Genomic DNA, 27805 nt, shown 5'->3' with positions numbered 1-27805 from the left:
TCAGGGTCCCCGCTATTATTTACTTTTACACCTCTGCGAACTCAGAATTTATCTGGTGAAAAACAGAATAAAAAACGGCTCACAGAGGAAGGCAACTGAGATAAGGAAGATAAACATAAACACAGCCACCATCGAGTGTGGTTAACCAAATATATACAACAAAGAGAAGAACGAAAATCCTGAATACTGGAACACTTGGCACGTGTATTCAGGGTTTTCTGACGAGGGGTATAACTGGAATTTAGATGCTTCTGGTGAAGGCGATTTGGCAAAACCTTTCAAGCATCCACTTGGAAGTTAAAAGTAGGCAATTATCTGTCATTTTTAGGGTTGTGTGTCTATAGGGGGTGATGCTATGAGGAAAAGCAAGGAAATGAGTATTACAGAAGTCAAGATAATAGTTGCCTTTCTCCTGGGCAGGAGAGAGGAGGTTGTGACAGGGGAGGATGCCTCAAGGATGCTGGTGGTACTAGTTTTCTTGATCTGGGAGGTGGTCCCAGAGGTTCCCTATAATCGTAAAAATCTACAGCAATACAAATGTGGGTAAGCACTGTTGTGTATGCATAAGATGCCTCACAGTAAATTTAAGAATACATCAAGTCATTTAAAATGATATACTTAAAAGTCAATTAATATTCTATTGACATGCTTATAATCCTTTGAGCCTCAGAAGAGCATCCTCTGGACTAATAATGCCAAGTGCACAGACTCAAAAGTTGTGCTGACTGCCAATAAGGCCAGGGAGAGGAATTTGGATCTATTCATTTTAATAAAAAGAAGAAGAAAGCCTAAAGACAGCTGTTTCGAACAACTCTTACCACGATCCTAAGCACTTACAGTCATTTTTCTAGAACTCTTTGGATAAATAATAAATTTGTACTTAAAAATAGTTTGCTTTTACCCCTATAAAACAAAGGTAGAATGCTATTCTTAACAGTGTGAGGTGGAAGTAGGTGGAAAGAAATTATTTTTGCTTTCTCTGCTGGCTATTGAAAGCATTCCCACCTTACTTCTGTTTTCTAAAATGTTATTTTATTTTTAACCACTTAATAAGATGCAAGAGAAGATGAAAGGCAGGTTGGAAAGTAAAAACCCAAGCAAAATAAGAATCAAGGGCATAGTTTCCTTGGACATGGGGTTCCTCCTAAAGATAAAGGAAGCAATCCTGCTGGTGCCATTTCCAGTCAGTGCATAGAATCCCTTCATCTGTATAACACCAAAGACATATGCATCAAACAAATGCGGAAGTCCATTGTCCTCACTGATGTAGGCATTTCCAAGGTCAAACAGAAGACAGTGCCTGCTGATCTAGCTAGAGTGAGCTCTTGAACACCATCCATTCCGTCTACAGCTTTTTTTCTGGTCCTTGTCCATAGACCAGTCACTCCTTAAAATAAAGCTACCTTGACTGAGTGTTATTCCTGTTGCAGGAGGGGAGAGGAAAGCGGAAGAAAAAATTGTTCAGTAATTGTACATTTCACCATACTCTCCACCAGCATTAGAGACTGCTATGTATTGGCAGTCCTGTTTGCTTTTCCTTCTGGGCACTCAGCCAGACCATGTTCCCCCATTGCCCTACATGTACACACACACACACACACACACACACACACACACACACACACACACACAATCCTCATGTGCTCAGGTGGGGCTGTGGGGTCCAGTTCTGGTATAAGGAACGTGGAAAGAGATGATGTGCTCCATCTCCAGACCTGGTCTCTACAAACTCCAGCATGATGCCCACCCCCTCTCTGCCTCTGCCAGCCGGCCTGGACAAAGAAGATCCAGAGGCCCCTGGGGATGACAGAAGCACTAGGTGGCAGAACTCAGGATCTGAGTCCTGGAATGATGACATAGGGCAGAGGTGCCACAGCCACCCCACCCTGGATCACAACATGAGTGGCAACAAACCTTGGTTCTGTGATTTCGGTGTTGCTTTTAAAAAAGTTATACTACGATCCTGACTTTAATACATCCAAATCAAAGGAAAACTGTCAAAATTGCTAAATTGCCACCCCCCCCACAAAAAAATGATAAGAAGTTTGGCATTAATCTCAGAAAATTAGTAAATTTGTTTTAATTTCAATTACTTCTGAGGCAGAAAGAAGATCAGGTTTGGACTGCAAGCTTGTCAGCTTCCTAAATCCTGGTGCTGCCATTTTCATGGTATCTATCACAATTACTCAAGATCTAGGAGCTAGGAAGAGAACAAGCTATATATTTCAGAGTTAGACATAGAGAGAATATGTGTGTAAATAGGTTTCTATGGAGCTTATTGCTATTTTAAAGCTCATATTATAGATCACCAAATTGCTTTTTAGAAATAGATGATTTTATATTTTTACCTGTTCTGAATGTGTGTCCATCCCACATTATATTTTGTGCTTTAAATCAGCAATTCTTTAGTAACTATGTTAAACTTTTAATGTGTATTGATTTTGTGCATATCTTCTTCGGTGACCCATCTTTTAATTTATTTCCCTACTTTTCAATGTGGTTTTAGGAATTATGTTGACTTATTTGTGTGTATTTGGAAGAGTAATACTCAAAAGCCAAAAAAAAATTATTTTGGGTTAGCTACCTCAACAGCTGTCCAGAAACCAGTCTTCTTGACTGTGTAGGCATCAAGAAGGGCTCTGTATCTCAAAAGGACCAGGACTATCTGCCTTGTGCCTAATGTTGCCCACAAAGATGCTAAGGACCCTCGTGGACTGCAGTTGGTGAGCGGACATATTAGGTAGAAAGGAAATGTCATTCTAAGTTATATGAAAATTGGAATTTTACAAAATGTGATCTGGGAAGAGAAGAGTAAATAAAACAAAAATGCAAACCACTGAGGACAGAGGAGGGGATGCACCTGGATGGGACCAGTGGCCATGGCAATGGCATGTCACAGAAAAATGAGGAACTATTCCCTTGGACGCCCCAAGGCTACAGGAAATTTGTGTTGCTAGGGCTTATAATGGACTAGAGGTAAATCCGTTCTACATAGTCTTCATCATATAATTCTAGAGCAGCATTCTAAAATAAATCAACCTAAATTAATGAAGCTCCATCAAATTGTGTGAGTGACACTCAGTCTTAAGAGCACATACAGACAGTGCTTTGGCATTTCAAAATAATTTCGAGATGGAATTCTCATTATAGCAGGTACAGAAAAAAGACAGCAAATATTTCAAAAATAATGATGGAGTTTCTCCCAAAGCCCGTAGCTTCATGCAAGAGTTTCTCAGAGGCTCTGGAAATAGGCCATTTTGGCTGTGTTTGCTGATCTTATTTTCAACTCCATCAACGTTTACTGAAAAACCTATGCTGGCTAGCAAATCAAATCGCTCATGGGCAAAATAGGCAAGGGCAGAAGGAGTAATTTTGTACTTATTAATGCTACAGTCTCCCACTGAAAATACCATATTGCTTGTAGAATGCTTGCCCCTGCAGCAGTCCCAAATTCTTAAACCTGGGGTCTCTAACAAATACTGGGGGCCATCCCAGAGGTTCTTTTAATTGGCCCGAGGCCTGGCCTGGGCATCAGGATTTTTTTACAACTTCCATCTTACTGAAATGTACATCCAGGGTTGAGAACCACTGCCTAGAGAGAAGCAAGCTGGGAGAGTAGAGAGAATGTGGACCTTTGGAGTCCACCACAGCTGCATGGAAACCTTGGCTCTATTCTTCCCGTGGTCCTGGGCACTTTTGTATTAAGGCTCTACTTCTTCCTCTATGAAATTAGAACAGTTCTTACTTTTCAAGTTTACTGTTGGTTTAAATATGGAAAAAGCGCTAGAAAATTAGATACTCTTTTGACATTCTTTTCCATAGAACTTTCAAAAGTCTAGTAGTTTAACTGTGGAATACAGGCTTCTCTATTCATATAGTGATTAAGAACACACATTCTAAGAACACACATTCATATAGTGATTAAGAACTAGTTGGCACTGAATACCAGCTCTGTGATTTGTTAGCTGTAATATCATGTGTACTTTAATTAGCTCCTGTGAGCCTCAAGTGCTTCATCTATAAAAGTAGAACGACAACATCCATTCCAGTGGGTCTTTGGGGGATTAAATGGATGTATATATGTAAGCACTCAGAGTGGTACCTTACAGACAGTAAGTACCCAGTAACAGCCCTAATCATTACTTACTTTTTACTCTCAGGGAAATACAATTTGGCACCCCATTCTTACAAAGCGTAACAAAATTTCTGGTCAAATGAGAAGCTCACACAAAGGTATCAGGGTTTGTACCTGAAAGGGTTTTAAGCCAGTTTTAATTGTTCAACATCAAAATTATGACAATGAAAAAGGATGGTTCATTGCTTACCATCCATACCTTGAACGATGTATATATCTGAAATTGAGTTTTGAAGGGGTTTAGTTTAATGATCTTGAAAGAGGCTTGAAAGACTAGATTATAGGAAAAAAAAGAACACTTATGATTTGGTGGTGAGAGGTATTAGACATTTATATAGTAATGGTGAATTTACACAAACACCGTTTAGCAAGACATTGGGTATGTGAGTCATTTAGCAATAGAAATAAATGCTCTATCTAGCCTTTTTTGTGGCTTCTACAGGGCCAGTGTAGTTTGAAAAAGTTTGCTAATTCTACTTATAGCTTCTATTCTTTTATGTAAGGTCTGTAGTCCCAGAAAGCTGATGTCATTTTTTTCCCCCTCATAATGTCACCTTTCAGATATGAGGGAATGGTTTGTTTCCCAGGCTCTGGAGCTAGTAAGTGATAGATTTGGGGGAGAGGCTGCTTTGTATGGACTGGCGGAGGGTAAGGTTAAACAGCTGCATTGAATTCAAGGAGTAGAAGAGCATCTTCAACAGTGCTATGCATGAGATACGGACACCTGTTTCCTGTTAGTTTTGAAAAGTAGCCATTTCATCTTAGCAGGTGAATCCACTCTAGTTGGTGAGCATCAAAAAGTCCTTTGGCCTGTGCCAAAGTAGGAACACAATCACCAAGCAAATTCAAATACATATTTACTGATGAATCTGCCCTATTTATAATTTCATGCAGACGCTTGAGGTCAGAAAAGTCAAGGAGTGACTTAAAGCTGTGGATTTCAGTGCCAGAGTAACCTCTTGTGGTTACAGATTAACTCTGTCTTTGAAAGGAAGTGGTGGCTTTAGGAATACGATCCCCCTTGATTATCTAAATAAATCTTGCTTTAATTTTCTCCAAGAAACTGTAATCCAAAAATGGCTAGTAGCCACCACGGGGGTCTGAAACCATTTGGCTGGACATTTAAACTGCCATGGTGGAAAGATAAATGGGCAACTCCTCAGAGAAATCAAGAATATTCAGTCAGGCTAAACCAATGGACAATAAAAGAATACACACACACACACACACACACACACACGCTAAGCTTCCAAAATCAAAGACACACACACACACACACACACACACACACACACACACACACACACACACACACACACACACACACACACACACACACACACACACACACACACACACACACACACACACACACGCTAAGCTTCCAAAATCAAAGATAAAGATAATACTGAGGTCTTTGAGATCCAGGCTTTCTATAGAAGACTGCTGACGTCAGGCAAGAGCCGTCAAAGAAATGCTCTACTGAACCATGATCAGTGTGACCAGCAAACACATCTTTGCTGAATGGATCTGGCATAGAATGTGAGTCTTGCTGGAGTAATAACAAGCTGACTTTGCAATTCAGTTTTAGTTCCATTAAGGAATTAGCCAGTATTTTTGCTTTTTATACATAGTATTAAGTTTTATTTATAAGATTTATAGACATTGATATAACCTTTTATCCCCACTGATATAACACTTTAATTAACCCCACCATGAAAGAGGACTGTGCCATGGAGATAGTATGAGTTCAATTATCTTGTTCCTGATAGTCTGCTATTTTTATCTATAGTTTGAAAAGCCTTATTTTCTATTTATATTTCTGTTTTTTTTTCTAGTTTATTTTTATGTGTCTTGTTCTATGCTCCATGAATTAAGGCAAAGTCACATAAACCAGATATACGGGTAGGTGAATAATGCTTGGTAAAATGGTTGCTTTATGTACTGAATTATAGTAAACACCAACCCATAGTTAAAGAATGCTTGAGTACATGTTCCTTTATGAATATACACATATATGCACAAATAAATTGCATATACTGTCTGTAGGAACACATGCTTACAGAACAACCGAAATAACAAAAACCAATATTCATTATGTGCTTACTATCTTCAGCATTCAACACAAAGGCACTTTGTATGGCCTTATTTTAATTCACCCACATAACAATGTATAAATAGGTGCTATTGTAGTGTCTCCCTTTTACCTTAAAGCGAAACCAAGACCTATGAAGGATAAGTAACTTGCCCTTTATTACAAAGGGGGTGAGTCTCAGAGCCAGGATTTGAACTCGGCTTCTCTGATTCTCTGTGTATACCCCAGGATATGTACAAAATTATTCATTGGTTTATGGGGAGGTAACATTAGAGCTAACACAGGTTTTATTTAAAATATGGGGCACCTGGATGGCCCAGTCGGTTAAGCAGCCAACTCTGGATTTCTGCCAGGTCTGATCTCAGGGTGGTGCGATCAAGCCCTGCATCAGGCTCTGTGCTCAGCGGGGAGTCGGAACCTGCTTGAAATTCCCTCTCTCTCCTTCTGCCCCTCCCCCTTCTTCTGTGCACACTCTGTCTCTAGAATAAATAAATATATATTAAAAAAATAAAATAAAAAATAAAATATGAAAAAATTAGTCTTCTGAGACCAGATGAAATCGGGCGCGTTCAGGGTGCGATGGCAAAGACTTAACGTACAGGCTGATATCGGAACTTCCTGGACCCTGGTGTGCATATCAGATACATTATGTAATAAATTGCAAAGGGGGCAACTTGAGGGGGCAGTGGGAGTCTTAAAACACAGTCTCTTAGAGAGTCTCTGGTGAGAAAGGATTCAAGACAATCCAGTTTGTTTTTTACAAAATAAAATTCTGTAATAACACTTGAAAGCCTCTTTTCACATAATATGAGGAATACTTCTAATTTGAGCCACAGTTAAAAAACGGCTAAATAATACATGACAATATTGTGACAAACTGAATTGTATTTTTTTATAAACACCTTTGAAGATATATATTAAAACACTGTTGAAGATTTAAAGAAACAAGTATCGAACTGAATTATACAGTATAGAAAGTTTACTACACAGCTGAAAGTCAGTAGGTTATTTTTAACTCATCTCAGCTTGTGGTTATTTGCTACATTCTTTTTTCCTGGTTTCCAAAGTTTATTAAAAATCAAAGAATAGAAAAACTTTACATGAAAATATGTCAATTTTAGTTTCCATGTATTGCACACTTACAGATACACACATACACAGACACACAACACAAATCAAGATGGTATTGTTTAGCTCATCCTGTAGTGCGTGACCGCAGTGGTGGGCAGGCCAATTCACTCAGGTCACCATGACGGGGATGGACCATGGCGTCTGTGTCTGTGAACTGAGCTTTAAATTGCACCCCCCAGGACACTTGCCCCACGGTGTTTCCTTAATGTAGGGTGATAGTCACCATTGATAATGTGTGGAGATTAGCACAGGCCTATGTATCAGTTTTTAGAAATATTTCTTGATCAACAGATTCACAATTTAAGTATCTTTAAATATTTCCATCACCAGGAACTTCAGACAACAATGGGCTACTCTATTCTGGATAGATTCTCTTTTAATAACCAAATACACAAATATGCAGTTTTTGCCTTCTTGTTGTTGAATATTAAAAGAAAGAGGTGTCCGGGAAGATAAGTTCTTGGTAGCAGTGGCATTCCAAACAATTAAAGCAAGGTTTTATGGAGGATTATGTTTAAATAACCAGCAATGAAGTAGGTACGGTCACAAAGAGTATTTAAAAGGATTCCAAAGAAAAAATAAAAGGTAGTAAGAATCGCAAGAAAAGCCTGGGAACAACTTGTTATACTAGAAAGCCTGGCTAATGTGTACAAGGGGAGTCACTGTACTTTTTTTATTTTTTTTTTATTTTGTACGTTTGAAATTTCCTAGAATTCAAAAGGTTTAAAATTTAAAAATAAGTGAGAAATAAACTGATTTTTAAAAGTGCCCTGAGTATGAAGAGAAGATATGAAAAGAGATATTTAGAAATGTTTCCATGTTGTATGGTTTTGCGAAAAAGAGAGGTTATGAGTACAAAATTACCACATGAAAAACATTAAAAACAGAATCTTTCAATCTGCAAGTAAATGTTTCACTAACTTTTGAATGCTTTTGTTAAAAATATAAAAGCACAATACCGCCCAGTGAGTTTTCCTTAACAATATATTGACACATATATTACGTGAATCTTAATTAAAAACATAGCATTATTGGCATATGCAATTGAAAAATGAGTGTCATAATTTACAAAATCACCCATGCAATTAGCTTCTTCCATTTGGCAATGTGAAATAATTTTGAGGTATATTTTCCAGCTTTGATCAACATTAAAACTAAGTATTACAAATAAGTATTGCAATAAATTAAACTTAAAACCTGACCACTGAATCAAGGAAGCACATAGTTTCAAATCACAATTTTCAACAGCGAAGCGTATTTACTCACACTGCGATCATTAAATATATATATTTATAATAAGGTAGGGACTGCCATCTCACTCCATATATAAAAAAGTAATTCAAAATGTAGCAATGACCTAAGCATAAGAGCTAGTTAGAGGAAAACATGGGGGTAATTCTTCATGGCCTTGGGTTTGGCCACACATTCTTACCTTCGATATCAAAAACATAAGCAATAAAAGAAAAAATAGATAAATTGGACCTCATCAAAATTAAAAACCTTTGTGTATCAAAGGACATTATCATGAAAGTAAAAAGACAACCTATAGAATAGGAAAAGTGTTTGCAAATCACATATCTGATAAGTGTCTAGTATCCAGAATACATAAAGAATTCTTACAACTCAACAACAAGATAAACAACCCAATTAAAAAACGGGCAAAGGACCTGAAGAGATATTTCTCCAAACAGATTTGCAAATGGACAATAAGCATATGAGAAAATATTCCACATCATTGGTCATTAAGGAAATGCAGATCAAAACCACAATGATATACCACTTCAGACTTAATAGGATGGCTATTAAAAACCAAACAGAACAAAACAGAAAAATAACAAGTGTTGGAGAGGATATAGAGAAATAAAAAGCCTTATAAGTTACTGGTAGGAATGCAAAATGGTGCGGCAGCTATGGAAAATATTTTGGTAGTTCCTTGAAAGGTTAAACATAGAATTATCATATGACCCAGCAATTGCACTCCTAGGTACACATCTAATAGAAATGAAAACATATCTCCACAGAAACAAGTACACAAATGTTTACAGCAGCATTATTCATAATAGCCAAAAGTTGGAAACAGCATAAATGTCCGTCGGCAAATAAATGGATGAGCAGATTGTGGTATGTCTATATAATGGAATATTATTCAGTCATAAAATGGCATGAAGGTACATGCCATGACTTGGATGAACTTCAAAAAAATTATGTGAAGTGAAACAAGGAGGACACAAAAAGTCACATATTGTATGATTCCTTTTACAGGAAGGATCTAGAATTGGTAAATCCGTAGAGGCGAACCCTATAGTGGTTTCCAGGAGATGGGGGCAAGGAGAAATTGGGAGTGATTATTAATGAATGTGGGGTAATGAACTTTTTCTGGGGTAATGACAAAGTTTTGAAACTAAATAGAGGTGATGGTCATTGCGTAACATTGTGAAAACATGAAATTCCACTGAATTGTACACTTTAAATGGTTAGTTGTATGTTATGTAAATTTCGCCTCAATTAAAAAAAACACATGTAACAATAGTCGTATAATACAAATAAAGAATATTGTGCTATGTTAAAAGATAAAATTACTTTAACTATTAAATATTTCAGCTTTATCTTCTTTCATTTCTTTTTAAATATATATTCTTTCATATATATGTGTATGTGCTCAAAATTTTTAGAGACTAAGGTAACAATTTAGAAATCTGGATAGTGCTACTCTAGATCCAGGGTAATCTATAACTTGCAGGGTGAATCCATAGACATACTTTGTGTGCATTGGCTGAATAACATTTTAAAATTTGTTTTCCATACTTTTGTGCAGGTGATGCATTTTCTAGTCCAACATAATTCCTTCAGACCTTAGGGTTTTATATTTTTTGTGATCCAAACATTGTTTCTTTCTCAACAGGGGTCAAATAGATATTTGACTTCTCAACCCTTCAGCCAGGGATTGAATTTATCTGAGATGGTTTTGCACCAACAATTCTTCTGTTCTTAATCAGCATTAAAAATGGAGTAAAAAAAAAAAAAAAGTGCCAGACTTACCCACACAAGGCAGAGAGTAGCCAAGCTGAGGGTCATGGATAAACTGCCGGTCATTAAGTCTTGTCACACAGTATAAGTAGAAACAGTCTAAGCAAATCACGTGGCGGTGGTTGCACTGAAAAACCAGGACAGAGCTCCTGCACAGAGAGAGAAAGACATTTCCTCTAGTACTTCTAAGGGTGGAAAGGCATCAGGTGCTTCAGGGCACTTTGTAATCGTGTCGGGTTGCTTAGGGCATGTCCTGTGTAAAGACCTGCACCGCTCAGCATTGAGCACATACCCATCAAAGCTACATCTTAAAAATTGGATGCACTTCATTAACTATCTAAAACATTGATTTTCCTAAATGTATATTTTTATATTAACATACTTACCAATCAGCTGTTTAAACCCGAGCTCAGATATAACCTCTTTGTCGAAGTCTTCTAGAAGCCTCATAATTTGCAATTAACCCACGAATCACCCCACACATTTACATATATTTTTACCGATCCATAATTACATCATAGTATTGGTATGTTTCTCCTCTTATAGACTGTGATCTCTTTGAACGTAGATACTGTGCTTACTTTACATTGATATTCTTGTAGTACCAGGCATTGTAAGGTTTTAAATGTTCCTTGAATTTAATTTTAAGGATATACAAAATCTGAACTTCCCTAAAGCCATAAGAAAAACTACTGTTATACCAAAATAGGTATGTTGAACAGTCACTCATATTTCAGTGGCAAGCAGAAGAGAATTCCGAAATAAAAATTATCTAGCAGATTTTTTTCTGTAAGATTTTGTCTATTGTGTTACCCCCACCCCTTCCAAATATCCAATTGATTAAATTATTAGAGTTTACTAATAAATTGATATATATATAAGTTCTAAAAATTTTGTATTCCTTTAAAATGCTTTGTAGGAAAAAAAAATCCCCCAAATAACCATCTATTTTTGCTAGCAAATGAACCACATGATTTTATGACCAAAAAAAAGGAGACAAATTGAATATACTAATTTCATATCAGCCCCAAGGCCACTCTAATAGTAAGAAAATCATTGGAGCTTATCTAGATAAACTTATTCTCTATATAATGACAACAAAATACAAAATATTTTTTTAGTTCATACATGATTCTTAAGAGATAGAAGAGCTCTTTAAAAGCCCTCCCCCAGAAAAAAAGAAACTGATATTGAACATTAATATTAGTAGAATACAATTGCTTAACAATTAAAAGGTTTTCAAAATTCTGCTTTCCCACTCATTTCAAAGCAATATCTAATATAAAACAAAACGAAAAAAAATAACATGGTATTTTAATGGCACGGGTCAATAGAGCAATGGTCGATTTAAGCTGAGCAAGCGTGTCCCTAAATGTTTTTATGTGCTTCTGTTTCTCACCTCTGAAGCCACTGAAGTCCTTTCAGATTCCCATTTCCAGAGTCTTTTTCAATTAGGCATTGACTGTGTTCTGAACTTTCAGCCCTTTCCTTTCTAATAATGTTCTGCTTGAAGACGCTAAAATATAACACTGTCCCATTTCTATCCCAAGTCACACACGCACGCACGCACGCACGCACATACGCACGCACCAGGGAACATGTACCTTATTCACTCTGGGTGACCCCACCGAACTGCCATATTCTACCTTCTCCTCAGAGCTAAGTTCTGTGAAATATATTCTCCATTCTGGTTTTAGCAACATGGTCAACTAAGCCTTTAGGGATCCCTAATCTGCTATTAACACAGGGAAACACTGGACAAAATATTAGAACATTTATAAAAATGTTCTGATATGTAACAAGGTTAAAAAGAAAGCTTAGCAATTACCTTGCAGAAGAAATAAAAAGAAAACTTAGAAAGCCAAAGCAGTCAGCCCATGAACTACCGCCACGGTGCCCCAGAGAGACATGAAGGTACATGGAGTGCGCAGCCATTGGCCCAGCAAGCTTGTTCTTTCATGTATGGACAACACTACACGTTTATGGTTTGGTCCTTCAGTTAAAATATGGTCCAGAAGAACCTTAAACCATGGAGACAACCCACAGAACATCAATTGTTCTACTCTACTGATGACATCCCTCTATTTAGAACAGATCAGAAAGAAATGGTAATTATGTGAGAGGCCATGGTGTGACGGTAGCCTATGCAGATCCAGGGGCCCCCACATTAGGAAAGGTTTGAGAGGCCCAATGTTTGGGTCGTGGAGGGATGCACTCAACGAAGTAAAGGACACCGTAGTCCATCTGCCCTCCCTATACTACACACACACACACACACACACACACACACGCACACGCACACGCACACACGTACAGATACAGCAGCACAAGGCAGTCACAGGCCCTGTGGAAACACGGGCTCTGGTTCCCACAGAGTGAAGCACATCCTCGTGGGGACACAGGAGTCGTTCTACTGAACATTTAGCCGCAGCCTCACCAGTTCACTTCCGCCTCCTTGAACTGAGATCTAGGTGGGCAGGCAAAGTGGCCAAGCTGACAGGACTACTGGATCATAATCATCGGGACGGCAAGAGTGGCTGCCGCACGCAGGAGCGGGGAGAATTCACGTGGCATCTGGCTGGTCCACGGGGACATCTCGTGGCACTCCCCTCTGGAATTTTAATGGCAAATGGACAAGGCAGCAGTGAAGGCAGCATTGAGAAGTGCATGGTGACCGGGACCTGAGAGCCCTTATGATTTACCCGTTGCAGCAGCTAATACCAGTGACCCTTATTATTACAAAAAAATACTAGACATCAAAAAGGGCTTTAGAGCAAGTTTTCCTGAGAATAAAAAGTGGGTGAAATGAAAAGCAGGTAACAGCAGTTTACCAAAAAGCCAGGTAAAGGGCACAGGGCCCAAGAGATAAAAATGTGTTCAGCACTGGAAGTAAGGACAGAGGATCACGTAAGTCCCTTGAAGGAGGGCTCCTTCCTAGACACAGGGTACGTAGTGCCACCACGAGAAGCTAGAGTGTCAGTGACAGGAGAAACCACATGCTTGTTTCTACACGTCCGCTCTGGAAAAGAAACTTAAAAGCCTTGCTGCGAGTTGCAAGTATAGATAAGTCACTTGGGAATTCTCACCAGCCATCACTATCCATATGCAGTGAATTTAAATATACACACACAGACTGAGATATGGAGAGATATAAAATAAACATGTAAAAAAATATGTATGTTGATGATACATAGATATGTTACAGAGACAGACATTGCTACTATGTGCATATTCCATAGAATTATCAGTCTGTTGGATTTCTTGAAACAGGTTTGAGATAAGATTGCTCATCTGCTTTAAGAATATTTATAGTATTTAGGAGAAAATTAGGCGATGGATAAGCATGACAGCCACAGAAACATTATTGGATTAATCATCTGAATCATCTGAGAAAATGAGTGAGAATTATTTCATGGCTGGAGGGACCACAAAATTAACTTCCTAAGCACTAGGTAAGAGGAAGATGGAAGAACCAGGATTTATGACCACGGCTTTGGGTTGGGTACCTTGCTAGGAGCTTCGCAGACGTTTTTCCATCGCAGCCTCCTAAAATACAGGGCCCCTGCTCTGCCCACGTCCTGTTCCTCTCTCTGCCTCCAGCTGACTTCCAGTTCTTTTACTCCTGGGCTCTTCCTCTTTGTCACCCAATCTTCAATTATCATGCTAGCCTTCAAATGCAAGTCAAAATTCCAAATTTCCGGGTCCAGTTCAAGACAAGACCTCTAAGGAACTTGCCCTGGAGCTCAATTCCTCACTGGTTTTTCTCTCTTTCTTTATCTCCCCATCCACAGTCTCTCCTAATGTGCTTCAGATGCTGCCTTCACTTCTAATTCCGAGTGTCTCATAAATGGCTCTCGTAGCTCTCAGCATTAAATGAAAAGTCTTGAAGTGACAGAGGCAATACTCGATTAACACCTTCATGACCCATGTCTCACCATATTCGGCGGTGAGCACATGACAATTACGGAGTCAACAGTCACCGACCACACCAGTGGATCGAGGAACAAGATGTTCTTATTTCTTAATTTCTCTGCTCCCAGCCTCATATTTTTTACTCAGTTACTCACTGAGCATCCGCTTGGGCTAAAGTAGGCACTTAATAAACACATGTGGGGGCGCCTGGGTGGCTCAGTTGGTTGAGCGACTGCCTTCGGCTCAGGTCATGATCCTGGAGTCCCGGGATCGAGTCCCGCATCGGGCTCCCGGCTCGGCGGGGAGTCTGCTTCTCCCTCTGACCCTCTTCCCTCTCGTGCTCTCTATCTCTCATTCTCTCCCTCTCAAATAAATAAATAAAATCTTTAAAAAAAATAAAATAAACACATGTGGACTACAACAGCATTGTGAGTGCTGTAAGCACTGGGAAAAACACAACACTGTCAGAGGCCACGGTCTGGGGACGCAACACGCGTGTGGAACCGGTATTAAAAGGAGGCCTATGTGGTCATCCAACTCTGGTGCCACAGAAAGGACACCACGGAAGAATGCATCAAGCTTAGGGAGCCTGAGCCGACTTTAAGGGGGTGGAGGACCAACAAGGGGTCCCTGGAGACAAGTCGGGCCTCTGCGCAGGCCAGGAACCACAGACAGGAGAAAGAGTTCTTAGAGCAGAAGAGCTATCAGTTCAGCTGCCTGAGAGGGTGTATCGGGAAAGAGAAGAGACGGAAAGGTTTGGGGACAGTGGCGGGGTGACGTGAGGAGACCGGCCTCTAGGTCATGGGATTCCCTGAGGCTTCTAAGAATGGGAAGGGAGTTTTAGGAAGTTTGACTCTGAGGCACCTGCGGAGGAGAACGAGCTGGAAGGTGTGAGAACTATCTGGAGGTCATTTTAATAACTCAGGCATGAGTTACTAAGGAAGCAGACTGCGGCGTGCAGGCGGTTCTAGAAATGGACAAGGAGTGACGTTGCTGAGGAAAACCTGCCAGGACTCCTCTTCTCTTGGGTCTTCATTCCTCCCGACATTCCTCTGTGCCCTTTGCTCAAATTATATATAAATGTTAATTGATCAATCTAGAAGATGGTTTTACCCCAGTGGGCCAGGCTACAGAGCAGTTAATCAAAGGTTAAATAAAGTTCTCAGTCATATGGAAAAGGAATTATAAATGCTGTACTTGACATTACTGAAGAGTTTTCTTATTTTTTAAGATCAACAACTTTTATTATAATTCAGGTACCTCATAGAAACTGTTATGTAGCGAACAGGGTAATATGAAAAGATGTTTTAAAACTGCAGGTTTGAACATGTTGCTCTGGTTCCATCTGGAACAGGCTCTCCTCCATCAGGCACAGCAACTGCCCTTGTCCGAAGCCTTCCCACAGATGCAGCCCTGGGCACACCTGACTCCGCCCACAGGCAGCAGGCCTGGCGGCTCTTCTTGCAGGAGTTACAAGGGCACTCTCTGCATTTGCAGGAGCTGAGGCAGGTGCAGGAGTCAGGGCAGGTGCTTGGGAGCCAGGCAAGTGCAGTGGCTGGGGCAGGTGCGGGAGCTGGGGCAGGTGCTTGGGAGCTGGGGTTGGTGCAGCGGCTGGGGCGGGTGCAGGAGCCGGGGCAGGTGCAGGAGCTGGGGCAGGTGCAGCAGCAGGGGCAGGTGCAGCAGCTGGGGCAGGTGCAGCAGCAGGGGCAGGGGCAGCGGCTGGGGCCAGTGCGGGAGCCGGACAGGTGCTTGGGAGCTGGGGCAGGTGCAGGAGCAGGGGCAGGTGCAGCACCTGAGGGGCAGGTGCAGCGGCTGGGGCAGGTGCAGGAGCAGGGGCAGGTGTAGCAGCTGGGGCAGGTGCTTGGGAGCTGGGGCAGGTGCTTGGGAGCCGGGAGAGGTGTAGCAGTACTGGTGGAGCAGGAGCAGTTGTGTCCCTTTTGGGCTAAAGTCAGGACAGAGGTCCAAAGCAGGCAGCACGGGGAGACACAGTGTGGGCTGAAGACATGTTTTTTGGAAGAGTTACTTGTAAGCAATGACTTCCCTGCTTTTATTAAAGGAGTTATCCAAAGGCCCTTTGTTCACAGAATAGCAGGCATTATTGAAGGAATCTTAGTAAAAAGTATGGCAAACCAGTCACATACATCACACAAAGCAGAATACTGTTACACAGTAAGTAGTCCAAACATTTAAACTCTCATAAAATTAGCTCTCTAGTATCTACAAAATAGCATCAATGTTTTCATATTTATCTGATCAAATGTGTAGTTTAATCTGCTCTCCACCTCATTTGTGTGTACGCGCGTTCTCTCTCTCTCTCTCTCATTTGCTTTCCCTCACGCTCTCTCACCCTCTCTGCCAAAATCTATTTCTCTGTCTCTCTCTACTTCTTTACCACAGGTATAATCTTCATTTGTACCCATGAAGAGGCTGTGGTTCCAACTTCTCAACGGAATGTGACATATATTGAATGCAATGTCCCAGAAATTTTAAGATATGTAAAGATAAGGAAGCAAGTCTAAACTCTAAAGGAAATAAAAATCTAACAAAGTGGGTAGGAAAGGGATACACATAACTGTAATACAGGACAGAACATTTTAAATTACGCAAGAGACGTCGGAGATATTGGCAGGCTGTGCGGTAAGCAGCCTCCAGATATTCCCTAGTGATCCCCACCTCCCACATATCAATGGACTGAGCTGAGTAATCTACGGGGGCCATGCGGAAATGACAATGAGTGATTTCCAGGGCTAGCTCAGAAAAGACACTGTGGCTTCTCTGTGTTCTTTCCTGGATCACCTGCTCTGAGGAAAGGGACAGCCATGTTGTGAGGGCAAGAGGTCTTATGGAGAAGCAGGCATGGCAAGGAACTGGGGCCTCTTGGCAACAGCCAGCACTGGTCATCAGTCATGCCTGAAGCAGAGCCTCCAGCACAAGGCAAGCCCTCAGGCTACTACAGCCCAGGCTGACACCCTGAGTACAATATCATGAGCTACCCTGCGCAAGAACCATCCTGCCAAACTGCCCAAAGTTCTGACCTGCAGCAACTGTGAGGCAACATCTGTTTTTGTTTTAGGCCACTAAGTTTTGAGGTTACTTTTTTATGTGGCAATATATACCTAATACAGGCTCAGAGGAGGAAGAAATCACATTTAGACAGCAAATCAGAAAAAAAATCAGAAAAGAACTCATGCAGGTAGTGGCATTTGAAGGAGGATCAGATGGGACGCCTGGGTGGCTTAGTCGGTTGAGCGTCTGCCTTTGGCTCAAGTCATGATCTCAGGGTCCTGAGATCGAGTTCCACATTCGGCTCCCTGCCCAGCAGAGAGCCTGCTTCTACCTCTGCCTGCCACTCTCTCTGCTTGTGCTCTTTCTCTTTCTCTGAAAAATAAATAAATAAAATCTTTAAAAAGAAAAAATGAAGGAGGATCAGGTTTCCAGGGCATGGAGATAGAAAAAGCCTTCCAGGTCAACAGAAGAGACTGGAATTGCAAAACTACAGAGCATGGGAAAAGAATGTTGAGTTATCTAGCACAGCTGGTTTCTCCACTCACCCCAGTGAAAAGCAAAATTGTATAGAAATATATATTTAGGGATAGCAGAATCATCTGAAATGCAATGAAAAGCAGTGAAAGTTAGAATAAAAATATTAAGTACAAATTGTTGAGGAGATAAAAATAAAATTTGCTCATTGGAGGGAAAAAGTTAGTCCTTGAATTTACCTAACACTTGACCCTTGAAAACTCACATGTTGTTTTTACAATATTTCATTTGTGCAACAGTAATATAGATGTTATGCCCCAGTTAGCAATCTTTCAAAGCTCTCTCAGTACATGAACAACTCAGTACATGAACAACTATGACTCCTGGGAATTTAATAAAGCATTAGATTAGATAAAAATAATTAGAGGAGGAAAGCTTTGCCATTAAGGAACCTGAATCCATCTTCCGAACAACTGTCACTTTAAATACCTTTTAGTTAGATAAACAATAAATAGATAAATGACTGCAATCTCAGAAACCAAATGCATTTTCATTTAATCTATATCACCTGCTAATTGCCCAAATGCACCACTGACAAAGGAGTATCCAACATGGCACCTGCCCACAGAAATGCCAGAGATAACATTTTAGCCTACGTAAGTCATAGGAGTTCATTATTTGAGTTAATCAAGTAAGCAATCCCAGTCACTGGAGAAGCCCCTGATCCAAGATGTTAATTGGCAGACTCAAGGTTTAGAAATTAAAATAAGCTTCAACAGTTGAATGGCCTTTGAAATTCCATCCAGCAGCCAAGTTTAAAATCCTGAAGTAAGTTCCTTTATCCATTAGTCTGCTTGGAATCAGAATCCTATTAAGGCGATGGCAGACCCCGAACAAGCTCATTTACCACCACTTCCAATTTCTTCTTGCTCCTTCTGCTCATGTTCTCACTACTTTATTCTGTGCACTTTGCTGCACAAAAAAGGGGTGACTTAGGCTCTGTGAGCCTGCTTGTCCCAGCCCCAATATTTCAGCATAAACATCACCAAGGTAAAGGCTCTTTATTAAAGCCTACATTTTTGAACCAATGTCATCAAGCCATTCTGCTAATTCTCTTGAACAACTGCCACATGCCTGGCACTGTCCTACGGATGTCACCTCAAAGCCAAGAAGCCACAGCCCTTTGCCTCAGGAGGTCATAGTCCTGTAAGGTTGAAGACAAGCAATTATCTCAGAGTGTAGTAAGAACTACCAGAGGGATGAATTTAGAGACCACCTAACGCAATCTTTGGGGACAGTGTAAGGGGTCTCAAGGCAGTTCATGTCTCAGTGCATTCTGTCCATATAGAGAGAAGATACTGAACAAACTAAATGGCTTTCCTTGTTTATAAAGACTTTAAACAAAATAGTATATAAAATAATACAGTAAATACGTTACAAATAAAATGAGAAGTAGATATATATTCTGTCTCTTTTCCTAATTGACAAAATTGCCTTTTCCTCTGTAACCCTCATTCAGTAATTATATATCCCATCTGTGACATTGTTAACTGAATTCAAGAGAACTCTAACCTCAGCATTTGTTCCCAAGTTTGATCCTGCTGACCATGATTGGGCAAACTCTCTTTGTCATTAATGCACAGTTTTATTCCCGGAAAACCACCTGGTTTTATGTATCCTGGGGTTACGATACTCACCAAAATATTCTAAATTCTCATATGTGCTTGTGCTCACGATGCAATACCTCACGATTCCACGGACATATTTCCCGCAGTGGAACTAAGCCTTGACCTCATATGTGTTGTGGGCAACTACTCTGTGCTAAGCATTTTGTTGTGGGTACTCAGGCCTTTTTAAAAAATTTTAACAGCTCCCCATCAAGTCAATGGTATCCCCATTGATATGTTAACCTGTTCTATTTACTGTCCTATTAGAGAAAAAGAAAATTTCAAGTAGCAGCCACTCCTTCTGTTTCAGACCTATTTATTTTCCATATATACTTACTATTTTTGAGAGCCTACACAGTAGGAGTTGTAAAAATAGTTGAGTAAAGATACAGAGTAGCAAAAGTATAGTGCTTTCTACAGCAAATGGATTTAGGTCTTCAAGTGTTGGTATAGTCCAAATTCCAAACCCATTAGCATCAGTCTGGAGGAAACCTAAATGAGCACCCACACCATTTCTTCCTCCAACATTCACAACCCCCACCCCCAACCCGATTCAATCAGCACACCTCAGCAATGTTATTCTAAAGTAGCTTTCATCATGGTAGGTCTTGGCCAAAACCATGAACCAGTTACCCAGCATCAATGTATTAAGAACCCGGGTTTTCCTTCTGTTTTTCAGAGCTCTCCATAAGGCTCCTTGCCCCACAGTACGTATCTTCCAAATCGCCATTCCCAAATGCTTCCCAGGTCATGCTCTTCACAGCTTCAGACCTGAACCTCCTTTCCCCGCATGCTCTTGTCCCTCTGTGCAAGATTCTTCCTATCTACCTTCATTTTCCTCTTTCAGGAAACCGTTTGAATAAAACTACAGCTCACACTGATTCCCCAGCTCACTTTCCAATTTCCTGTAATGCTTCTGTTTACAAAGCAGTACTTTTCTATTCAACTGAGTGTGTTAGTACATATCATTCATTACACTGTTGTCTATCTGCTTTATGAGCTCAAATTCAACACACAGTAATTGGGGAGGCTACTACGTGGTGCTTCCCTTGCTTGAGTGGGGATGGGTTACGCAGTTCTTGTCCCCAGGGAATTCTGTCTGATGGTGAGATAATGAAGTCTGGGGCACTTTGGGAAAAGCTTAATCCAACGTTGGTCAGGCAGAGAATGTTTCCCAAACGAAACAAAACAAAACAAAAAAAACTAAGACCCAAAAGGCAAGAATGAATTAGCGTAACCAAGAAACTAGAGGGAAGTGAGGAAAACATGGAAAAACACTTAAAATGGCATAAAATTAGGTAAGGTTAGGAAGCCATACCATACATCTCCATTTTGTCTCCTCAGTGTGTATCAAAGTTCTGAATTCCTCCAGAAATTAAAAATAAACCTGAAGCATAATGATAGTGCTTCCATAAGCCACATATGCAAGCCTGTGTTTTAGGTTTATGTAACACTTGAAGTGTAGCTGAATTAGGCTCTATTATTTATGACATTTTGAAGCATTAACAATAAAGAGGCAACGCAAAATAGAAATATGAAGCCATGGTTACAAGAGGGAATTATTGGATTATTAATTTCCTCCAGATGGTATCAATCTTTGAAAATAGTTACTTGATCTTAGTATAGCTTATATAGGATATTTCTAAATATAATTACTGTTGACAGGTTGCGTTTAAACATAAACCAGTACATTCTAGAAGTGCTAGATTGTAAACATTATAACATTTATTAGAATTAAAAAATAAACTTCTTTCTTTTTGAAAAGTTAGGTAAAGTTTTAGAAGGAAAGAGGTGAACCCCTTTTTGTAGTAATTCATTACAACGATTTGGTTTACTGGCAACAATCCCGACTTTTCTTGCTAAGGCATTTATATTAGCAAGCAGATGCTGATAAATAATTGTAAATAGTGGGTAAATCCTAATGAAATAACTGTTGCATGGAACACAATAAAATTAAAAATCCCAAGGGGTGCCTGGCCCATGGGAGGAAAATGCATCTCATGAAAAATTATCTATCATATTACGCATTCCTATCCCTCCAATTCATAGCATACATTTCAATTCTCAGAATCATATTTATAAAAGGCCAAGTGCTGAACGTTATATTTGTAAAAGTCCGAGTAGTTCTGAGTTATCGCATCAGAGCATAACTCTGTTCAGACTGTGTGTACTGCTAGAGAAAGCTGAAACCTGCTCTTAACGTAACAGACTCTCTGGGTCACGCCGTCTGCGCGGAGCTGGTGTGTCACACAACTAACTAGTCAGCCATCAGAAAGGGCAGCTGAACACACACCAAAATTCATGTGCATATTCGGTCTTTGTTTTTTCTTTTCTGAGCACCGGCTAGAAGCAGAGAGATGCCCAGATCCACGGCAACAGAATTCTGCTCAATTGAGAACGATATGAAGACAGATCTTGTTTAGATAAGAACCCCACTGTGAAATAAATTGTTCTCGTGTGTCCCCAAATCTCATGACAGGAAATATTAGTGGGCTAGGAATCAGTCCAGCGGCTGTGACAGTTTAGAGCTATTTAACAGAAGAAATTATTACAAAACAGAGTGGTTTAAAAGGATGCGTCTTTTGCTGCTAGCTCACAGAAACCTCGCAGAGGACTTCTCCTGGACTTTCATTCATTCTGAAGACGAACGAATGAATGAATGTGACTAGAATGCCAGGTCTTTTATTGCTCTTATCAGAACAACGTTAAGAATCAGGTCCTCTGAAGGTCAGTAGTTTGGAAGGAGAAAACTGCCTACAGGCTTATAGACATCTGAAAACAGTTCTACAACAAAAATGTCTCAAAATGAGGAGGTACTGTGACATTTCAGCATTAAAATATTAACATCATCTAAGAGTGTGTAGAGTGTAGCTGATAAAATTATCTTCCTAATTTGGTTTTCTGTTTTATAGATAGCCAGAAAAGCAATCTGTAGCATGCCAAAATATTTCCCTCAAAGTAATAAAAATCAATGTGACGTAATGATACGAATCCAGAGGAATTCACGTACCAAACTAAGCTAAGGGAACTGAGGCAAAGATTCCATGGTCTGCGCTGCACATCCTAAGATGCTGGAGGCTGGGGGGAGGTTCGGGAGAGCTCTGGGCCGAGAGGTCTGTGCTGGGAGCCGGCTTCAAGAATGCAGCTTTGGTGAAAAGGATCTGTGGAATGGCAGGTTAGCCCTGGTGATCTCTAAAGACCCTTCGGATACCAAGATTCTGTAGTCTCCAATGTGTGTGATCACATTTCTTCCTCACTGTAAGCCTGCAGAGCTCAAACCTTACTTGGAATTCGGTGCAAAAGACAAGTCCTGTTGAGGATTCCAGCTTTACCTCTTGAACCAGGGTGCATGCTGCTTGCCAGGCTAAGAGACTGAGGATTTCTAGAGCCTTTGCTTTCTGGACGACATGTTGGAAGAGAGGCCCTGAACCAGCATATTGAAAGGAAATCAGAAGACACAGCTCAGTATTAAAAAACAGCAAAACCAAACCAAACCAAACCAAACCAGAGCCACAAAATTTCTTATATATAACTCTCAACAAATAAAAGCTAATTTAATTTTAAAGCTCCTTTTCCTTTTCTCTCTCTCTCTCTTTTCTTTTTCTTTTTTTTTTCAGTAAGTTCAGCTGGTGATCGGAGCCAGAGATCAGGTGCCCTCTGCTGTGCTCTGAGCGCCCACGGACCCTCCCCACCCCAGTCTCCCACCAGAGCGTAGAGTCAATTATTTGTTTAATTGTCTATGTTCTCTCTAGACCAGAAGTTACAAAACTCCAGCTGGGAGCTAAATCTGGGCCATAGCCTGCTTTTGTAAATAAAGTTTTATGGAAACACGGCCCTTTTTACATATTGGCTATGGCTGCTTTCATGTATAAAGGCAGAGCCGGGGTGGCTGTGACAGGGACTGAATGGACCACGAAGACCTTCCAGGAAAAGTTTCCTGCTCTAGCTCTTGACTCCATAAACCCAAAGGCTGTCTCCTGGTTTTCTGAGTGCCTGGCCTATGGCTGGTGTTTGGTAAATGCTTATGTTCTAAATGGTCAACCAACTGCTGTCTGGCTGAATGAATGAGTATAAATGGAGAGGGACACAAAGGAAGGCAAACAGGAGGACGGCCAGAGAGCCAGAGATCGACAACTTTTGCGGGTTGAGAGGTGCGCAGTAGGTTGGTTACTGGTTTTGAGCTAAGCCATCAACGCCACTTTTCAAGACTGCAAACATCATCTCCCTTCACTCAGAACATTTCTTTTGATTAAGCTGATCTGGTGGAGACCGGAAAGGGTACAAAGCTGGCCACTCCCACATGATAGGGAGGAAAAGGGAAATGGACTTTGCTTAGCTCATGAAAAGTGAGAGCAAGACAATAGGATGGAGGCGTGGGAGGGTGCCTGGCGGGCTGCTACATATCGGGTGTCAGGGAAGGCCTGAGGCAAACACATTTACTACGATCCCCAAATGGCCTGCGGTGCACAGACCTGATGCTCTGCAGGAAGGAAGAGCTAGGGAGAACTCCCTTTGGAGGGCAGCACCTGGCATGCTTGAAGAATTGAAAGCCAAGTCGGTGAGACAGGGACAGACTGGGAAGCAAGGGGGGCGTGGAACAAGGTGAAGTTCAAGTGGATGGGAAGAGCAATGTGAAGTCTTTGTCTAAAGAGTCAGGAATTTGACTCTGAGGCAATAAGAATTCAATACGACATTTTAAGCAACATGACATCATTCACGCTTAAAAAAATCACTCTAACTTTGTATGCATGGATTGTCGTGTAGCAAGAAAGGGAGGGAGCCCTGTGGATGTTGTAAAATACTCCTGGGAGCGAAGATGCTGGTTTGGACCAAGCAGGGGAGCCAGAAAGACATGGACAGGTGGACAATATGTTCGGGACAACAGAGCATTTGCATGTCTCCTACTGAGTTCTTTTCCATTTCTGCTAATGTTTGTGGCTTTCTTTTAGGAAATCTCAAGACCGTGCCCCAAAATCCAAGGGACCATTGTTAGAAAATTAACACCTTTCAAATAACTTTATATAAAAAATGGAAACTTTCCGGTGGTTTCCGTGTAAATTTAACTCAAAATCTTAGCCTGGGGCCTACATTAAAAGATAACGAATCTAATAATAACCCAGAAACAGTACATTAATACAAATTTAAAACTACGGTGCCATTACTTATCCAAAGAGTATTTACTGATCTCCTATAAGGGGCCAGATGCTGGGCATGGTGTGGGGCCCAGAACAAGGAGCAAAAGGTGCACTGGAAACCCACCGTGGGCTGTGCCAGGGGTGCCTGAGTCAGGAAGGCTCTGGGAGACAGGATCTTCAAATGGGGTGCGGACCCTGGAGACATCAGACATGTTTAGGAAGCAAAACTGACAAGATTCAGAGGTTAATTAACCTGAGGCAGGAAGAAGAGTCAGGCATGACATCCCAGCTTCTCTTTTTAAACATTTATTGGATGCTTCTAAAGGGCTGGGTACCCTGCTAAGTGCTTTCCCTGCATTATTTATTTAATCCACTGAACTATAAAAGCCCCGGGAGGGCAGGGCCCCTTGTGTCTTCTCTCCTATAATCTCACTACCTAACACGGGGCCTTGTATGTGAAGGAGGTCAAACATATTTGTTGAAAGCTGGATGGACATCTCCCGTCCCGTCCCTGCCATGATGACAAGGACAGTGAGATGTCCTCCCGTGGTGGAGGGGGGCAGGTGAGGGTGCGGGGGCCAAGGGCTGTAAGACCTCTGGGGCCGAGTGACAGAGTGACTTGCTCTGGCCTTGCCCTATTCCTCAACACTGCACGACTCTGGGCTGGCCTGGACATTGGTGACATTTGCTGATGAGGGACAAACACAACCAGAGGGGCAGCAGGAAGACTGTGTTCAGTTCTAGACTCGCGGAGTCTGTGATGTCCTTGGGATGCCACATGAACGCGGGCAGAGATGAGTTCAGTATGTGCTCCTTCAGCTCTGGAGAAAGCCTAGAGCTGGAAAATGCTCTGGAGACCCATCCACCAAGAGAGAATAATTCTTAGCCCTGGGAGCAGCTGAGACCATCCGTGGACAGCATGAAACTAGGAGAGAAGGGGGTCCGGAAGAGCCCCCGGGGAACACTGACACTACAGTGTCATTGCTTGATCAAGTTTTCACTTTACTGAGCTACAGACATGAAACAGTTGGACTTCTGTTCCAGTAACGGATACTTTTGTGTTCTGGCAAACACGCCTGCTGAGCAGTGGGCTTCCGGCAACATCTCAGATTCCATGACTTCTAGTCACTCTCAGTTATTAAAATAATCTAATGCTGGCCACTGAGCCTTAGACCAGCCCGTCTTGAACTTCCTTTCCAGCTTGCACTCAGCTTTTGCCCCTGTGGGGACCAGAGACGAGCCTCAGCTGCCCTGGGTGCCACGCACAGTAGGGAAGGCCTGCTCACACTGGGCATGTGCGGATTTGGTCAGCCCAGTTTCTGGGGGACAATGGAATGTCACGGAGGGATCCTCTCCTTCTTGATTCCCGCTGAAATCTGCTTGCGTGCAAGCAAATGTTTGGTTCCAAGAATAAAACAGTGCAGAGATGGCATGGAAAGCTCTTTGGAGGAAGAGTCTTATTTCCTGAACAAAACCCAGGGTGGTGCTTTTAAAATCAAAGTTAGACCATCTCCCTCCCCCACTCAATCCCTGAAACCTCTCCCCCTTGCTCTCAGTCCTCCGATGCTGCCAAACCACCCCTCTGGGGCCCTCACCTCCTTCTCTTCTGCTCGCTATGGTCTGGCCCAGTGAGTTCTGTGCGATGCCTCAAACATGCCTGGCATTCTTCTGCCTCGGGACCTTTGCACTGGCTCCTCCTTGGGCACAAACGCTTTCCCCCAGATATTCACATGGCTCACATCCTGACCTCCTCCAACTCGTTCTCCAAATGTCTCTTTCCAATAAGCCACTCCCAGACCACCCTACATAAAACTAGTCAACCCCGCACTTTTCATCCCCGAGCCCCTTATCCTATTTTATTTTTTTCTGCTTTCTGCTGTAGATTTGCACTATGATTCCCAATGCTTCATCCTTCCCTGAACCCACACCCTTCGCCAGGTGACTTTGCCCTTCCTCCCACTAGAAGCTGAGTATACTTCCGCATCCAACTGACAGTGGGCTGAGCCACATGGCTTCGTGTGGCCAAGGGGATGTGATGCAATTAAGCACTTTAGAAGCGCTGGGTGCTCAGGCTTGCCCTCTTGCGTTCCTGCCTTTCCCAAGGAGAAGGACTTCCCTGGGGTAGCTGCCGACGGAGGATGATGACACAGGGAGTAGCCTGGAAACCTCCTCTGCCCGAAGCAGAGCTGAGCTAAGGCTGACCACAAGCATCCAAACCCAGGTGAAGCTTGGAGGGGTGTCTCATTGAGATTCTGTGGTTGTCCATTAGCTCTAGCTGACCCTGCCCTTCTGTACATTTTCATCATTTATTATACATTTTGTGTACTGCCTGCATCTTATCACCAGAATGTAAATCTATTAGGTCAGAGATCTTGTCTGCTCACTGTTGTAATCTCAATGCCCGGTACATAGCAGGTGCTCCACACAAATGTGTTTACTAAGTGCAACAGAGGCTCAAGTCAGGTTGCCAGTCACCCACCCTAAATAGTAGGGCTTTGTCCCAGTCCATTTTACTAAAAGGAAGGAAGGAAAGCTGAACCTGAGAAGTGGGTGTGGTGCACAGGCTGAGGTCAGGGGCAGGCCTGTTGAAAAATTCGTGCCATGCTTCAGAAGTGACGCAGCTCCCCTGGGACCCGCCACTGCTCTGTGGGAAATCACCAACAGGACCTGGAACTGCGGGGGGTGGGGTGTGTGTGTGTGTGGATACTTTAACTAGGGAGTTCGATTTCAACAAAGTAGTTACTGGTTGAACAACACAGAGGTTCAGGAAGAATAACGGGGCAGGGGGGGGCCTCTGAGTACCTGCCCCTCTCCCAGTAGATGGAGCCACCTAAGGGCTTGTCAGGAGACCCCAGAGGAGACGGCGTACCTGGGCAGAGGAGCTAGCAAACTTGACCTGTGACTGTCTGGTGACGGTCTGGTGACCGTGGCATGCGTGTGCTGCTGGGTGTGGTCAGGTTTCAGCACGGACCCTCTGGGGTGACTCTGCGGACATGCCCCTTTGACAGGCTGGTGGCTTTCCATCCTTAGAAGTTCAAGGACACTGAAATATGCCTCTCTGCCATGTGTCTCTGAGCCCCTTTCTGTCCCCTTCCCTCCCCCCATTGGTGAGGTTGGACCCACAAAGAGAAGGAGAAGGCAGATAGTTTCAAGGGCTGAGCAAATCCTGTTGGGTTGCAGAGATTTGGGGATGAGGTTGACAATTTACAGAAAATAACTTGTA

At 41.8% G+C, this 27805-nt stretch overlaps 1 protein-coding gene across 1 annotated transcript in view; it reads right to left on the bottom strand.

Annotated features, from left to right (window-relative positions):
* The window catches only part of PRKN (parkin RBR E3 ubiquitin protein ligase), a 1305872-nt gene that overhangs the window by 395496 nt on the left and 882571 nt on the right, over positions 1-27805 (bottom strand). Inside the window, 1 exon segment of the mRNA XM_027603377.2 lies at positions 10401-10537. Coding sequence (XP_027459178.2) covers positions 10401-10537 — 137 coding nt within the window.

The sequence above is a fragment of the Zalophus californianus genome, chromosome 7, assembly GCF_009762305.2.
Source record: "Zalophus californianus isolate mZalCal1 chromosome 7, mZalCal1.pri.v2, whole genome shotgun sequence".
Classification (NCBI taxonomy): domain Eukaryota; kingdom Metazoa; phylum Chordata; class Mammalia; order Carnivora; family Otariidae; genus Zalophus; species Zalophus californianus.
This window is presented reverse-complemented; position numbering and strand designations above follow the sequence as displayed.